The 17,501-nt window shown below is 36.8% G+C and overlaps 1 protein-coding gene across 1 annotated transcript; it reads left to right on the top strand.

Moving 5' to 3' along the window:
• The first annotated feature begins 777 nt into the window (after positions 1–777).
• Positions 778–17,108, top strand: LOC116733208 (deleted in malignant brain tumors 1 protein-like). Its single transcript, XM_032583990.1, has 15 exons — positions 778–1,111; positions 2,108–2,419; positions 3,304–3,561; positions 5,381–5,692; positions 6,695–7,006; positions 8,365–8,622; positions 10,462–10,773; positions 11,776–12,087; positions 12,973–13,230; positions 13,844–14,101; positions 14,731–14,988; positions 15,703–15,911; positions 16,013–16,077; positions 16,158–16,306; positions 16,652–17,108. Exons 1-15 carry the CDS (start codon positions 778–780, stop codon positions 16,654–16,656), a joined length of 3,612 nt encoding a protein of 1,203 aa, XP_032439881.1. The 3' UTR covers positions 16,657–17,108.
• The last annotated feature ends 393 nt before the right edge of the window (positions 17,109–17,501 follow it).

Below are 17,501 nucleotides of genomic sequence, written 5' to 3'. Positions count from 1 at the left end.
TTGGACTTGCCTCATTGTTGATGTTTGAAAGCAAGATTTCACTCAGCGGCTCAGGCTGGAGTACAGAAAATCTGTTTTTCAGTGGGATTCCCACAGAGTCAGAATGTTTTGAGGCTCGGGCTGGTCGCTCTGTCCTTGGGAGCGCGGTCGGTGGAACCGTTTTGGTTGCAGCTGCTTGTTTGTTTTTCTTTGGTGGAGCAGGTGTTGAGGTTGAAGGTGGGTTTCGGCTCAGAGCCGGCCACGCTGATTCGTCCAGGTGAGGGGTTCTCCCTGTCAGTCGCTTCATCGGATCTGCGGTGTGGGACTTTTGCTTCGGCTTGGCACCCTGAGCGTTCCAGGGTGAGCTGCTTGATGCGAGGCGTACAACCTCTTCGTTGATTTGAGGAAGAGTTGTCTGATTTCCACAGTTAGCGTTGATTTCAAAGTTCACCTCCAGCTGTTTGATCTTCATTTCTATAGACTGAAGTCGTTGTATAATACTGCTAATGTCCTTGGGGTCGGCCGGAGGCATTTTGTCCTGGTTCAACTTGGAGATGAAGAAAAGTAAGGTAAAAATAAAAGTAAGAAAATCCCCCAGTCCTTAAGTTTGTAGTAATCCAGTTATGATGTTGAAAATGTGAATATAAATATAAAAACTGTCACTTTAAAAATAGCTCAGGCAAAGTTATCAGTAAAGACGGGAGAGAGCAGGACAAGCTGTTCTTCCTTCAGCTGCCAGCGTCAGATTTGTGTTTTAGAAGATGCAAAAGTCTTTAAATTAAAGTTAAATATTAATATATGTTTCTTCTTCTGCTTCAAGGTCACACCAGGTTAGCTGGTGCTGGATTTTCTCGATGTTCTGGAAAAGTTGAAGTCTACCACAACAGTATCTGGGGAACGGTCTGTGATGATAATTGGGACTTAAAGGATGCCAATGTGGTCTGTAGAGAGTTGGACTGTGGAACAGCAGTGACTGCTACAAGTCAAGCTTTCTTTGGTCAAGGAACAGGACAGATCTGGCTTGATGATGTGTCATGTTCTGGCAATGAAGCTTCACTTACACAGTGTGAGCACGGAGGATTTGGGACACATGACTGTGTACACAATGAGGATGCTGGTGTCGTCTGTTCAGGTAAAACTATTTTTCATTTCAGAAAAACTCTGTTTTGCTAAAATGATTTTATTTTCATCTACATCCAAAACTTCCATGAACACAAAGAAATAAATGGATTTGTTATGAAAAGTAGAAACTATTCAATATGTTATAACATTTATTTCAGTAACTCAATTTCCAGATTTCCATCTTATGTAGAAGAATTACCCACAGACTGATATTTTCTGTAAATTTTAAAGATTTGTCACTATTTTTTATGATCATGATGAGAATATTGTATAAGATCAATTACAAAAAAAACCTTAATACAAGATGTGGGCCTGATAATAAGTATGTTTATTACCTGCCTAAAGATTGAGGCTAATGTCTTTGGTGACTTTTTCAAGTGAAGAAATGCGTTAGTCATGTTCATCTAAAGAGATTTTTTCTTGACCCAGCTTGGAGTCGATTGCAGTGTTGAGTCGGCCAAAGTCCATGCAACTTGCCAGTCTTCTTCAAATAACTTTTGCAATAAATCTTCCTTTGAAGCATTAAGTCCATCTTGAGATCTTGAATTCTCCTGTGGTAGAACGAGACAGGGTCTCCTAAGAGTTTGTTTTTCTTACCTCTGTGCCCGGTCCGGTACAGTTTCACTGACCCCATGTGCGCTTTTACGAGATTTGATCTAACAGGACAACCCCTTTCCTTCCTCCTGAGTGTTTCGAAAAAGATCGTGGGAAGATTAAACTTTTAGTTTACATGATGGCAAAATTCATGAACAACTACACATTCTATTTACAAGAACAATACATAACATGAATTTTTGACTTGTACACATACACATGCAAAAGGAATAAATTCCCAGCCATTTAACTTACAAAACTCAATTTGAAAACTACACAGTATGACATACAAATACAAACTATGAGTGGGATTTGTGAAAATACATTTGCTGAAAGTAACTGGATTTTCTTGTGTTTCAGAAGATGCAATATTGTTTAAATCAATCCAAATAATATATGTTTCTTCTTCAAGCTCAGACCAGGTTAGCTGGTGCTGGATTACCACGGTGTTCTGGTAGAGTTGAAGTTTACCACAACAGTATCTGGGGAACGGTCTGTGATGATTATTGGGACTTAAACGATGCCAATGTGGTCTGTAGAGAGTTGGACTGTGGAACAGCAGTGACTGCTACAGTTCAAGCCTTCTTTGGTCAAGGAACAGGACAGATCTGGCTTGATGATGTGTCATGTTCTGGGAATGAAACTTCACTTACACAGTGTCAGCACAGAGGATTTGGGATACACGACTGTGGACACAGTAAGGATGCTGGTGTCGTCTGTTCAGGTAAAATTTACTTCTACTTCTGAAAAAATGCAACATGCTTTTGAAATCATTTCATTTCTATTTACATAAAATAACCTAACAGAAGGAAACAAATGTATTTTTATTAAAACTCAGTAGCTACTTGATTGTGCTATAAAACACAACTCACTGTGTGGCTCAGTTACTCTACTGGAATAATAGTACATTTATTTCTATTACATCAAGTATAATTTCAAGAAAGACTTCAATAAGTACAAATTCTTAATATTGTCAAATAAATAGAACATTAGAAACCATTTGGGTGCATTTTATTTGCAGGAGGAAACATTTATATAAAGTCTCCAGGGGAAGCAACAGCTCAATTTAACAATTTAAACTCTCATTTCAAACCAATTATTTTAAATGTAGTGTTGAATCCCGTGGTCCAAAGTAGACAGTTCCTTGTTAGTTGTGCAGGAGTCTACATTTCTGCTATTCATAAACATATGGTTGTATAATTGAGCATCTGATTGCAGTCATGTTTACCTGCGAGTGTAAATGTAAAGTTGGGCGCCAGCAGCAGCCTATTTGGATTTCAAGTTACAAGAGGCCCTAAAACAACTTATTCTGAAATCAGCAGAACTGACCAAACTGAAATCTCATCATCCAAGAAGGATTTTGTGCAGAACAATGAAATGAGCATGTTGTATATAGCCATAGACGTGTCCTAACCTGTTCAAGGAAGTATAATAGGTCGCCTTTAAGGAAGTGCATTTACCTCTGACTCCAAGAAAGCTAAAAACAAAACAGTTTTGTTCAATCTGGCATTAAATAGCTAAAAATATCTTGGTAATACAAAGTGACCTATGTACAATGTCAGACTTGCTGACTTTTATCATTTTCATCTAACCTCATTGTGTTTTTAGAGCTTGAAAATGCAGATGGATTCAAAGCATCCAGTGAAGATCAGACCAGCATCACTCTGCAGTGGAATAAATTGAACAACAAAATCAGCTTTGTTCTCCAGTTTAATGGCAGAGAGACATTCATCAGTGCACCAGAAGGAGATGGACCAGTAAACTACACAGTGTCATCTCTCAGTCCTGGAACCAAATACACATTCACTCTCTTCTCTGTGTTTGACAATATCAGGAGCAGTGGAGTGATCGTTACTGCAGCTACCAGTAAGATGTTATTCATTATTATACCACAAAGAAGGAATCTTTAAAAAGTACTAAAGATGTGAAGAGCTGCGTTTTCAAATGCTCTTGCTCCTGTTGTAATCTAGTCTGTTGCTTCACCACCAGCACTCCATCTCACAACCATTAACAACCAACAAAAGGTTTACAGGCAGTAGAGATTCAGTCAAAACATAAGGAAATTCAGAAACTTGTCAGTACTTTGGTAAGAGGGTAGTACTGTAACAGAAAAGCACTTGTGGGGGGCAAGAAGCCCAATCCTGATTCTCTAAACATTGGTAAGGTGCACAGAAGGTCATGAAGAGTTCTGTTGAGCTGCCCACACTGCTCGTTTGCAGCAGGATGGCAAGGAATATGTAACTTTCTCAAGCCTGTCAGGTTACAGAGCTGTTGAATTCACATGCTCTCAAATCCAGATCCAAAATTATGTGTCTTGGAATACCAAACCTGAAGAACCACTCAGTCAGCAACACCTGGGCAATAGTGGATGCTTTTTAGTCCCAAGTTGATACAGCAAATGTGTCTTTACTAAGTACATCAGTAATTATAAGAAGTTTTCCCTACTCATTGTCAAACATGGTCAAATCCATGGCAACAATCTCATCTGGTCGTGAATAGTGGACTAATACTAATGTAGATGGAAGACAGCTAAGCCTTGGAGAAATGAGACTGATGAACCATCTTAAAATGGTTAACTCATACTCAATTTGTTCTCAACAAATTGTACAAATGATATAATCTATAACCAGATCCCTAAAATGTACTTTACCACTAGTAATCCACTAGCAAAACCCTGAATATAATAGGAAAAATAGAACTGCATATGCCAAACAGCTTCCTGAACTGAACTCATATTTTTAGTGAATATTTATCTAAAAGGTTTGTAAGTGATCCAATAGAGTATAAAGGCCAAGCAGAGCAAAGAAAGCCTCAAGCAAAATGTTATGGTGTATGCAGAGCTCCATACACAAGTATGCAGTCAGAATAGTTAAAGTGGTGATAATAACAGGACCAACGTACAAGGTTTCTCTAGTTAAATATCAAGTAATAGACGTGAAAGTTTGGCACAGCGACACCCTCCTCCTTCTGCAGTTTAGTTTTCTGAAGATAGATTATTTTATTTTCCAATAACTGTGACTTCCACATGTGTAAAATAGTTGATACTTTTAAAAGTGAGGTTAGTTAGGTATAAGGCTCATTCTAATTGATGTTGAACAGATAGCCTAAACCACCTCAGAAATTATTAAGAAACATTAGAGCAGAAGAAGGTGATTCGGTTGGGATGGAGACATAAAGCAGGAGATCATCTGCATAGAGAGAGACCCTGTGCTGCACAGCTTCTGTCAAAATTATAGATATATCTTTGCTACTGTAAAGCAAAGCTTTTTTCACAGTAAGCACACATTTGGGGTAAACCTTCAGGAGCAGAGTAGAGAAAAAAATAAAAAGCTTTCTAATGTTGATGTTAACAATGAAAGATATGGACTTTACATGAAGGTTTACTCCAGAACATAATAGGAAATTGTGCTCAAGTCACTTCTCTATCCCTGTCCTCCTTGGTATAAAACCTTCATAGGAATTAAAGTTTCTCACTCGTCCAGCTTAGTAACACAGTTTATGATTTGAAGTCTATTTGTTCATATGACCAGGAAACTAATGCAGTCTGATTTACAAGGATAAAACATGAGTGGAATCTGTAAACATTCACTATCAGAAGGTGACTGGAATGTTTTGTGTTTTAGAAGATGCAAAAGTCTTTAAATTAAAGTTAAATATTAATATATGTTTCTTCTTGTGCTTCAAGGTCAGATCAGGTTAGCTGGTGCTGGATTACCACGATGTTCTGGAAGAGTTGAAGTCTACCACAACAGTATCTGGGGAACGGTCTGTGATGATTATTGGGACTTAAAGGATGCCAATGTGGTCTGTAGAGAGTTGGACTGTGGAACAGCAGTGACTGCTACAATTGAAGCCTTCTTTGGTGAAGGAACAGGACAGATCTGGCTTGATGATGTGTCATGTTCTGGCTATGAAGCTTCACTTACACAGTGTCAGCACAGAGGATTTGGGACACACAACTGTGTACACAATGAGGATGCTGGTGTCGTCTGTTCAGGTAAAACTAATTTTTATTTCAGGGGGAAAAAAACTCTGTTTTGCTCAAATGATTTTATTTTTATCTACACCCAAAACTTCCATGAACACAAAGAAATAAATGGATTTATTTTGAAAAGTAGAAACTATTCAATATGTTATAACATTTATTTCAGTAACTCAATTTCCAGAGTGCCATCTTATGTAGAAGAATTACCCACAGACTGATATTTTCTGTAAATTTTAAAGATTTGTCACTATTTTTTATGATCATGATGAGAATATTGTATAAGATCAATTACAAAAAAAACCTTAATACAAGATGTGGGCCTTATAATAAGTATGTTTATTACCTGCCTAAAGATTGAGGCTAATGTCTTTGGTGACTTTTTCAAGTGAAGAAATGCGTTAGTCATGTTCATCTAAAGAGATTTTTTCTTGACCCAGCTTGGAGTCGATTGCAGTGTTGAGTCGGCCAAAGTCCATGCAACTTGCCAGTCTTCTTCAAATAACTTTTGCAATAAATCTTCCTTTGAAGCATTAAGTCCATCTTGAGATCTTGAATTCTCCTGTGGTAGAACGAGACAGGGTCTCCTAAGAGTTTGTTTTTCTTACCTCTGTGCCCGGTCCGGTACAGTTTCACTGACCCCATGTGCACTTTTACGAGATTTGATCTAACAGGACAACCCCTCTCCTTCCTCCTGAATGTTTCGAAAAAGACCGTGGGAAGATTAAACTTTTAGTTTACATGATGGCAAAATTCATGAACAACTACACATTCTATTTACAAGAACAATACATAACAGGAATTTTTGACTTGCACACATACACATGCAAAAGGAATAAATTCCGAGCCATTTAACTTACAAAACTCAATTTGAAAACTACACAGTATGACATACAAATACAAACTATGAGTGGGATTTGTGAAAATGCATTTGCTGAAACTAATTGGATTTTCTTGTGTTTCAGAAGATGCAATATTGTTTAAATCAATCCAAATAATATATGTTTCTTTTTCAAGCTCAGACCAGGTTAGCTGGTGCTGGATTTTCTCAATGTTCTGGAAGAGTTGAAGTCTACCACAACAGTATCTGGGGAACGGTCTGTGATGATGATTGGGACTTAAAGGATGCCAATGTGGTCTGTAGAGAGTTGGGCTGTGGAACAGCAGTGAATGCTAAAATTGAAGCCTTCTTTGGTCAAGGAACAGGACAGATCTGGCTTAATAAAGTGGCTTGTACTGGCAATGAAGCTTCACTTACACAGTGTGAACATGGGGGATTTGGGACACACAACTGTGGACACAGTGAGGATGCTGGTGTCGTCTGTTCAGGTAAAATTTACTTCTACTTCTGAAAAAATGCAACATTCTTTTGAAATCATTTCATTTCTATTTACATAAAATAACCTAACAGAAGGAAACAAATGTATTTTTTTTTTAAACTCAGTAGCTGCTTGATTGTGCTATAAAACACAACTCACTGTGTGGCTCAGTTACTCTACTGGAATAATGGTACATTTATTTCTATTACATCAAGTATAATTTCAATAAGGACTTGAATAAGTACAAATTCTTAATATTGTCAAATAGAACATTAGAAACCATTTGGGTGCATTTTTTTGCAGGTGGAAACATTTATATAAAGTCTCCAGGTGAAACAACAGCTCAATTTGACAATTTAAACACTCATTTCAAACCAATTATTTTAAATGTAGTGTTGAATTCCCTTTTCCAAAGTAGACAGTGATAGGTTCTTTCTCAACCTATATAAAAAGGACCACAGACAACGTTACTTAGCTTTCAACCAAATTCTTGCAAGAATTGAGAAGGCACAGAGGATCAGCTCCTACAAACCGATCTCCTTGTGTTCTGCCATTCTGCTCCAGAACCTGTCTTGTTATTAGCAGAGAGAGTGTGAAAGGAATGTGGTAGAGTGATCTTAACAAAAAGGGGGGCTACCCTGATAACAAGGAAGGGAAAACAAAAACTAAATTCTACACACAGACATTTAGGGGCAACTAAGGAGTATCTCAGAAAGTTCTCCTAAAGAAGCACCTGCAAAAACAAGCTTGAGGTCAAGAAAAGGTTAGTTATGTCTTACACACAGTTTAACCAGATCCTCCTCTCTGGGGCGAGAACACTAAACCTTAAAATAAAAACAACTAGTAATATAAAACTACTGATGTAAGAAACATAAAAAACATAATAATTCTAACAGACAGTTCCGTGTTAGTTGTGCAGGAGTCTACATTTCTTCTATTCATAAACATATGGTTGTAAAGTTGAGCATCTGTTTGCAGGCGTTTTTACCTGCGAGTGTAAATGTAAAGTTGGGGGCCAGCAGCAGCCTATTTGGATTTCAAGTTACAAGAGGCCCTAAAACAACTTATTCTGAAATCAGCAGAACTGACCAAACTGAAATCTCATCATCCAAGAAGGATTTTGTGCAGAACAATGTAATGAACATGTTGTATATAGCCATAGACGTGTCCTAACCTGATCAAGGAAGTATAATAGGTCGCCTTTAAGGAAGTGCATCTACCTCTGACTCCAAGAAAGTTAAAAACAAAACAGTTTTGTTCAATCTGGCATTAAATAGCTAAAAAAAATTTGGTAATACAAAGTGACCTATGTACAATGTCAGACTTGCTGACTTTTATCATTTTCTTCTAACCTCATTGTGTTTTTAGAGCTTGAAAATGCCAAAGGCTTCAGAGCATCCAGTCAAGATGAGACCAGCATCACTCTGCAATGGAATAAATTGAACAACAATATCAGCTTTGTTCTCCAGTTTAATGGCATAGAGACATTCATCACTGCACCAGATGGAGATGGACCAGTAAACTACACAGTGTCATCTCTCAGTCCTGGAACCAAATACACATTCACTCTCTTCTCTGTGTTTGACAATATCAGGAGCAGTGGAGTCAATGTTACTGCAGCTACTAGTAAGATGTTATTCATTATTATACCACAAAGAAGGAATCTTTAAAAAGTACTAAAGATGTGAAGAGCTTCGTTTTTAAATGCTCTTGCTCCTGTTGTAATCTAGTCTGTTGCTTCACCACCAGCACTCCATCTCACAACCATTAACAACCAACAAAAGGTTTACAGGCAGTAGAGATTCAGTCAAAACATAAGGAAATTCAGAAACTTGTCAGTACTTTGGTAAGAGGGTAGTACTGTAACAGAAAAGCACTTGTGGGGGGCAAGAAGCCCAATCCTGATTCTCTAAACATTGGTAAGGTGCACAGAAAGTCATGAAGAGTTCTGTTGAGCTGCCCACACTGCTCGTTTGCAGCAGGATGGCAAGGAATATGTAACTTTCTCAAGCCTGTCAGGTTACAGAGCTGTTGAATTCACATGCTCTCAAATCCAGATCCAAAATTATGTGTCTTGGAATACCAAACCTGAAGAACCACTCAGTCAGCAACACCTGGGCAATAGTGGATGCTTTTTAGTCCCAAGTTGATACAGCAAATGTGTCTTTACTAAGTACATCAGTAATTATAAGAAGTTTTCCCTACTCATTGTCAAACGTGGTCAAATCCATGGCAACAATCTCAACTGGTCGTGAATAGTGGACTAATACTAATGTAGATGGAAGACAGCTAAGCCTTGGAGAAATAAGACTGATGAACCATCTTAAAATGGTTAACTCATACTCAATTTGTTCTCAACAAATTGTACAAATGATATAATCTATAACCAGATCCCTAAAATGTACTTTACCACTAGTAAGTCATTAGCAAAACCCTGAATATAATAGGAAAAATAGAACTGCATATGCCAAACAGCTTCCTGAACTGAACTCATATATTTAGTGAATATTTATCTAAACGGTTTGTAAGTGATCCAATAGAGTATAAAGGCCAAGCAGAGCAAAGAAGGTCACAAGCAAAATGTTATGGTGTATGCAGAGCTCCATACACAAGTATGCAGTCAGAATAGTTAAAGTGGTGATAATAACAGGACCAACGTACAAGGTTTCTCTAGTTAAATATCAAGTAATAGACGTGAAAGTTTGGCACAGCGACACCCTCCTCCTTCTGCAGTTTAGTTTTCTGAAGATAGATTATTTTATTTTCCAATAACTGTGACTTTCACATGTGTAAAATAGTTGATACTTTTAAAAGTGAGGTTAGTTATGTCTAAGGCTCATTCTAATTGATGTTGAACAGATAGCCTAAACCACCTCAGAAATTATTAAGAAACATTAGAGCAGAAGAAGGTGATTCGGTTGGGATGGAGAAATAAAGCAGGAGATCATCTGCATAGAGAGAGACCCTGTGCTGCACAGCTTCTGTCAAAATTATAGATATATCTTTGCTACTGTAAAGCAAAGCTTTTTTCACAGTAAGCACACATTTGGGGTAAACCTTCAGGAGCAGAGTAGAGAAAAAAATAAAAAGCTTTCTAATGTTGATGTTAACAATGAAAGATATGGACTTTACCTGAAGGTTCACTCCAGAACATAATAGGAAATTGTGCTCAAGTCATTTCTCTATCCCTGTCCTCCTTGGCATAAAACCTTCATAGGAATTAAAGTTTCTCACTAGTCCAGCTTAGTAACACAATTTATGATTTGAAGTCTATTTGTTCATATGACCAGGAAACTAATGCAGTCTGATTTACAAGGATAAAACATGAGTGGAATCTGTGAACATTTACTATCAGAAGGTGACTGGAATGTTTTGTGTTTTAGAAGATGCAAAAGTCTTTAAATTAAAGTTAAATATTAATTAAATATTAATTAAAGTTAAATATGTTTCTTCTTGTGCTTCAAGGTCAGACCAGGTTAGCTGGTGCTGGATTACCACGATGTTCTGGAAGAGTTGAAGTCTACCACAACAGTATCTGGGGAACGGTCTGTGATGATTATTGGGACTTAAAGGATGCCAATGTGGTCTGTAGAGAGTTGGACTGTGGAACAGCAGTGACTGCTACAGTTCAAGCTTTCTTTGGTCAAGGAACAGGACAGATCTGGCTTGATGATGTGTCATGTTCTGGCTATGAAGCTTCACTTACACAGTGTCAGCACAGAGGATTTGGGACACACAACTGTGAACACAATGAGGATGCTGGTGTCGTCTGTTCAGGTAAAACTATTTTTTATTTCAGGGGGAAAAAAACTCTGTTTTGCTAAAATGATTTTATTTTTATCTACACCCAAAACTTCCATGAACACAAAGAAATAAATTGATTTATTTTGAAAAGTAGAAACTATTCAATATGTTATAACATTTATTTCAGTAACCCAATTTCCAGATTTCCATCTTATGTAGAAGAATTACCCACAGACTGATATTTTCTGTAAATTTTAAAGATTTGTCATTATTTTTTATGATGATGATGAGAATATTGTATAAGATCAATTACAAAAAAAACCTTAATACAAGATGTGGGCCTTATAATAAGTATGTTTATTACCTGCCTAAAGATTGAAGCTAATGTCTTTGGTGACTTTTTCAAGTGAAGAAATGCGTTAGTCATGTTCATCTAAAGAGATTTTTTCTTGACCCAGCTTGGAGTCGATTGCAGTGTTGAGTCGGCCAAAGTCCATGCAACTTGCCAGTCTTCTTCAAATAACTTTTGCAATAAATCTTCCTTTGAAGCATTAAGTCCATCTTGAGATCTTGAATTCTCCTGTGGTAGAACGAGACAGGGTCTCCTAAGAGTTTGTTTTTCTTACCTCTGTGCCCGGTCCGGTACAGTTTCACTGACCCCATGTGCGCTTTTACGAGATTTGATCTAACAGGACAACCCCTTTCCTTCCTCCTGAGTGTTTCGAAAAAGACCGTGGGAAGATTAAACTTTTAGTTTACAAGATGGCAAAATTCATGAACAACTACACATTCTATTTACAAGAACAATACATAACATGAATTTTTGACTTGCACACATACACATGCAAAAGGAATAAATTCCGAGCCATTTAACTTACAAAAGTCAATTTGAAAACTACACAGTCCGATATACAAATACAAACTATGAGTGGGATTTGTGAAAATGCATTTGCTGACACTAACTGGATTTTTTTGTGTTTCAGAAGATGCAATATTGTTTAAATCAATCCAAATAATATATGTTTCTTTTTCAAGCTCAGACCAGGTTAGCTGGTGCTGGATTACCACGGTGTTCTGGAAGAGTTGAAGTCTACCACAACAGTATCTGGGGAACGGTCTGTGATGATTATTGGGACTTAAAGGATGCCAATGTGGTCTGTAGAGAGTTAGGCTGTGGAACAGCAGTGAATGCTAAAATTGAAGCCTTCTTTGGTCAAGGAACAGGACAGATCTGGCTTGATGATGTGTCATGTTCTGGGAATGAAACTTCACTTACACAGTGTCAGCACAGAGGATTTGGGATACACGACTGTGAACACAGTGAGGATGCTGGTGTCGTCTGTTCAGGTAAAATTTACTTCTACTTCTGAAAAAATGCAACATGCTTTTGAAATCATTTCATTTCTATGTACATAAAATAACCTAACAGAAGGAAACAAATGTATTTTTATTAAAACTCAGTAGCTACTTGATTGTGCTATAAAACACAACTCACTGTGTGGCTCAGTTACTCTACTGGAATAATAGTACATTTATTTCTATTACATCAAGTAGGATTTCAAGAAGGACTTGAATAAGTACAATTTCTTAATATTGTCAAATAGAACATTAGAAACCATTTGGGTGCATTTTTTTGTAGGAGGAAACATTTATATAAAGTCTCCAGGGGAAACAACAGCTCAATTTGACAATTTAAACACTCATTTCAAACCAATTATTTTAAATGTAGTGTTGAATTCCCATGTTCCATAGTACTGTAGACAGTTAATTGTTAGTTGTGCAGGAGTCTACATTTCTGCTATTCATAAATATATGGTTGTAAAGTTGAGCATCTGTTTGCAGGCGTTTTTACCTGCGAGTGTAAATGTAAAGTTGGGCGCCAGCAGCAGCCTATTTGGATTTCAAGTTACAAGAGGCCCTAAAACAACTTATTCTGAAATCAGCAGAACTGACCAAACTGAAATCTCATCATCCAAGAAGGATTTTGTGCAGAACAATGAAACGAGCATGTTGTATATAGCCATAGACGTGTCCTAACCTGATCAAGGAAGTATAATAGGTCGCCTTTAAGGAAGTGCATTTACCTCTGACTCCAAGAAAGCTAAAAACAAAACAGTTTTGTTCAATCTGGCATTAAATAGCTAAAAATATCTTGGTAATACAAAGTGACCTATGTACAATGACAAACTTGCTGACTTTTATCATTTTCTTCTAACCTCATTGTGTCTTTAGAGCTTGAAAATGCAGATGGATTCAAAGCATCCAGTGAAGATCAGACCAGCATCACTCTGCAATGGAATAAATTGAACAACAAAATCAGCTTTGTTCTCCAGTTTAATGGCAGAGAGACATTCATCACTGCACCAGATGGAGATGGACCAGTAAACTATATAGTGTCATCTCTCAGTCCTGGAACCAAATACACATTCACTCTCTTCTCTGTGTTTGACAATATCAGGAGCAGTGGAGTCAACGTTACCGCAGCTACCAGTAAGATGTTATTCATTATTATACCACAAAGAAGGAATCTTTAAAAAGTACTAAAGATGTGAAGAGCTGCGTTTTTAAATGCTCCTGTTCTTGTTGTAATCTAGTCTGATGTGAATTATGATTACATACAATTTGCACTTGGAGTTAGAGGAAGTTCAAATGTTACAAAGGGGTTCATCCAACCAATTCAGATGCAGTGAAAATAAAAAAGTCTTCATGCTACTAAGTGGTCAATGTGTTTTTGGTGCATGGAGTTGGGGGCGAGCAGCAGCCTGTTTGGATTCATAGTTACAAGAGGCCCTAAAACAACTCATTCTGAAAGGAGCAGAACTGACCAAACTGAAATCTCATCATCCAAGAAGGATTTTGTGCAGAAAATGTAATGAGAATGTTTTGTATAGCCATAGACGTGTCCTAACCTTTTCAAAGAAGCATAGTAGGACATAATAAGAAGTGCATCGACCACTATAACTCCCAGAAAGCTAGAAAAAAAAACTGTATTACTCAATCTGGCATGAAATGGCTGAAAATATCTTGGTAATACAAAGTGACCTATGTACAATGTCAGACTTGCTGACTTTATCATTTTCTTGTAACCTCATTGTCTTTTTAGATCCTGAAAATGCAGATGGCTTCAAAGCATCCAGTCAAGATGAGACCAGCATCACTCTGCAGTGGAATAAAGGAAACAACAAAATCAGCTTTGTTCTCCAGTTTAATGGCACAGAGACATTCATCAGTGCACCAGAAGGAGATGGACCAGTAAACTACACAGTGTCATCTCTCAGTCCTGGAACCAAATACACATTCACTCTCTTCTCTGTGTTTGACAACACAAGAAGTAGAGGAGTACAGCTTACAGCTGCCACTAGTAAGATGTTTAACAAAATCCCTACGTAGTATTAATGCATATCTGTACAGTTTTGTATTTAGCACTAGTAATATACAGTACATGTACCATTTGCATCTTAAATGTTGCTAGAGTTTTATATTTGCCTGAAATAATGTCAGAAATGACCCAATTGTTGTACCTTATGCAAGTTTCAAAAGTTCAAAGGAATTTCAACCAAGTATTAAAGAAATTTACATAAACTTGTGTTTTTAAGACAAAAGAAATATATTTCTGCTGAATCTGGTATTGAATTTCTGGTATTAGTTATTTTTCTACTTGTGTAACCTTTTGTATTTAGATGATGCAGTCAAAAGCTGTACACCAAAATTCACACAGTAGCATTCCTGAAAAGAAAAACCCAAACCCAAATTACTACTACAAATAACGTGTAGTGGAGCTGCACCATTTCTTGCTTTTTCATTGCAGTTCAATGAATCATAATAGAAACATGCCACATTTGGCACATCTTGCCCTCCCCCTGTAGTGGGTCCTACTAACGTAGATGAAGTTGGTTGGAGTGGAGTGGGGGAGAATTGTTAAAGTTTTTTCCATGGACAAGGGGCTTTAGTGACATGAATAAACTGCCTCTCTTCATGTTGTGTTTTTAGCTCCTGAAAATGCAGACGGCTTCAGAGCATCCAGTCAAGATGAGACCAGCATCACTCTGCAGTGGAATAAAGGAAACAGCGATATCAGCTTTGTTCTCCAGTTTAAGGGCACAGAGACATCCATCAGTGCACCAGAAGGATATGGACCAGTAAACCACATAGTGTCATCTCTCAGTCCTGGAACCAATTACACATTCACTCTCTTCTCTGTGTTTAACAATATCAGGAGCAGTGGAGTCAACGTTACGGCAGCTACCAGTAAGATGTTCTTCATTTTTAAAGAAGGAATCTTTAAAAATTACTACAGATATTCTATGAATATATATATAATATAGAAATGTATTGCTGTGCAATCTAACAATGGAAGAGTGTTAGAGTGAAATGTGAAGAATAAAATGCTGCAATAACCTGTTTGCACATTACATTTTGACTGAATTTCAGAATCTTTTGCAAAACTGTCAAATAGTTTTTCTTGTAGACATGATTATCTAAGATAATTTTTGGGGACTTTATATTGTTTTTTATGATTTGATCATGTACTAAGTTTTCTCTTTAAAAGCCTTATTAAAATCTGTCTAGACTTTCTAGGATGGGCTTGGATCTGTTAACTGCTTACAGTTCTAGTTAGTTTTTTTCTTCTTGAACCCCCACCCCCCAAATTATATTCTAATCTAAACTAGTTGAATCTAAATTTCTCTTTCTACAAGAAAAAATGTTTTATGTCCTAATTAATTTTAAAATAAGGTATGGAAAAAGTCATGGATTTTCTCTTAAAGTCCTGAGATATTTATTTTATTCCTTTTGCTTTTTCCGGTATTCACTAATTGCTAGAGATCTAACAGTGTAGATTTATAGTCAGTTATTCGTAAGATTTCTTAATTTAATTAGCTGAAACCTTTTTTTTTTTACTTTAATGTTTGTTTAAAATTTGCTTCGTTTCTGACATATTTTCTCCCATTCTTGTTTTGACAGGCTCCAGAGCTACATGTGGTCAATCATCCAGGGTTTGCAAATGTACACTGGTGTCTGATTCATGTAAACAAACATCGAGATCTTCTCTACTCAAACAGCAAGACTTTACAAGAGTTGCATCTTTCACATCTGTTGAAGACCCTTTAACAAGGGACTTGCTGAACTCATCTGTAACCTTCAGTAATATGTCTTCCCTGATAAAGAGACAGGTGAATGCTGTCCGTTCAAAATGTGTCTTATCTATCGGACTGTTCACAGTTGAACCCGTCTCTTCTGGTGATTCACTCTGACTTCTTTTCTGCTTCTGTAGCTTGAACCATTCTTCCAGAAAAAGTTTTCTTCTGCCTTCCTCTCCATGGAGGTTTCTACAATTAGGTAATTTTACTTCCACATCATAGGTCAATTTAAATTTAAACTCACTGAATATCTTGTTTCCTTTTCGATTATGTTTCCAGAAAAAGCTCACTTGTCCACACCGTGAACCTTAAGTTTAGAGGCACGTCTGTTCCTGACGACAATGAGATACGGGATGTTTTGATGGAGGCGGCTTCATCTGTTGTCGACTTCAGCATCGAAACGAAATCGATCAGCATTCTTGGCAAAAGTAAAAATCTGTGTTTGTAGAGTAATATCACTTTATGATATTTCTGTCCCATGGAGGAAAAGATACAAGAAAGTGCACAGAGATGAAGAATGTAGTGCAGGTGCCAGACATCTACAGGAGTGTTATATTGATTTTGGGTCAACTATTTATTTGATTTATATTTTTTTAAATTTCTTTAAGGTTAAACTTAATTTAAATACAACAACTGTGAATATTCTATCTTCCTCACAAGATAAAAAGTATTCGTACATGCAATCAAATAGCTAGCATGCCACTTACAAAGATAAGTCTAAAGAAAAGCAAGTTATTTATCTGGAACTAATTTGTTTTTTTCTCTATTTACAGCTTGAGGTGTGGAAAGCCTGAAGATCAGCCTCGAGTCACTATGGTTTAAACCAAATGCACAAGTGCATGTTATTACATATTACTCCTTGTACTAAAGCTTAATATCTATAAAAAAATATAATTATTGTGCTGTAATAATTGGATTTAGACATGTAGCAATTATTTTATTTGCTGCTGAGGGGAAGGCATGCTTTAAGACATTTATGTTCTACTCAAACATTAACTCTTTATGTAATTTTATGGTCTTTTCTGAGTAAAAATGAAAAAAAAAAATCAATTGTGATTAAAAATGTAACTTATTTCTTGAGATGCTTCTAAGCCTTATTAACTCCTATTAAGCTTATAATATTTATAAAGTTGTATTCAAAGAGTGCTTAAAATAGCACTGCTATGTTTCATTTTAATTTTCAGTCTTTAAAATGATAAAATAAAAGTGATTACAAAACGAAGGTGTGTTCTCTCATTTTGGTTTTTGTAGCTAAAATGAATCTTAGTGGAAACTAGACGTAAAGGTGATCAACCTACTGCACGAGTTTCACCTTTCTCAACAGTGGGTCAGGTTTAGGTGCATTCGTAAGTCTGGGAAAGGCTTTTAGTTTATTTAGGTGAAGAGTCTCTTTGTTGGTCATTGTTTCTCTATCACCATTAAATCCTATTTACCAGACATTGCCTTGGTAGCACAAAGAAAAGCCAGGACTTACTTGCAAAAGGGACTTTCTGCAGGCCAGATATTGAGATGGGAGTGACTAATCATTAGCAACAACTATGGTAGTGAGAAAAATCCATCTGAGAACAAAAGCTTCAGACAAACAGTGTTTCAGACTAAAAAATAATAAAAACAAGAGAGCAG

This window comes from Xiphophorus hellerii, chromosome 14 (genome assembly GCF_003331165.1).
Source record: "Xiphophorus hellerii strain 12219 chromosome 14, Xiphophorus_hellerii-4.1, whole genome shotgun sequence".
NCBI classification, from domain to species: domain Eukaryota; kingdom Metazoa; phylum Chordata; class Actinopteri; order Cyprinodontiformes; family Poeciliidae; genus Xiphophorus; species Xiphophorus hellerii.
Note: the sequence above shows the minus strand (reverse complement) of the source record. Positions and strands in the feature narration are given on the sequence as shown.

What these genes read in the sequence shown, in the direction of transcription:
- LOC116733208 (XM_032583990.1), top strand. Translation starts at nt 778, where the DNA reads ATGTTTCTTCTTCTGCTTCAAGGTCACACCAGGTTAGCTGGTGCTGGA. An exon ending in TGCTGGTGTCGTCTGTTCAG is followed by an intron (nt 2,420 to 3,303) that starts GTAAAATTTACT and finishes TTGTGTTTTTAG; the next exon opens with AGCTTGAAAATGCAGATGGA. An exon ending in CAACGTTACCGCAGCTACCA is followed by an intron (nt 13,231 to 13,843) that starts GTAAGATGTTAT and finishes TTGTCTTTTTAG; the next exon opens with ATCCTGAAAATGCAGATGGC.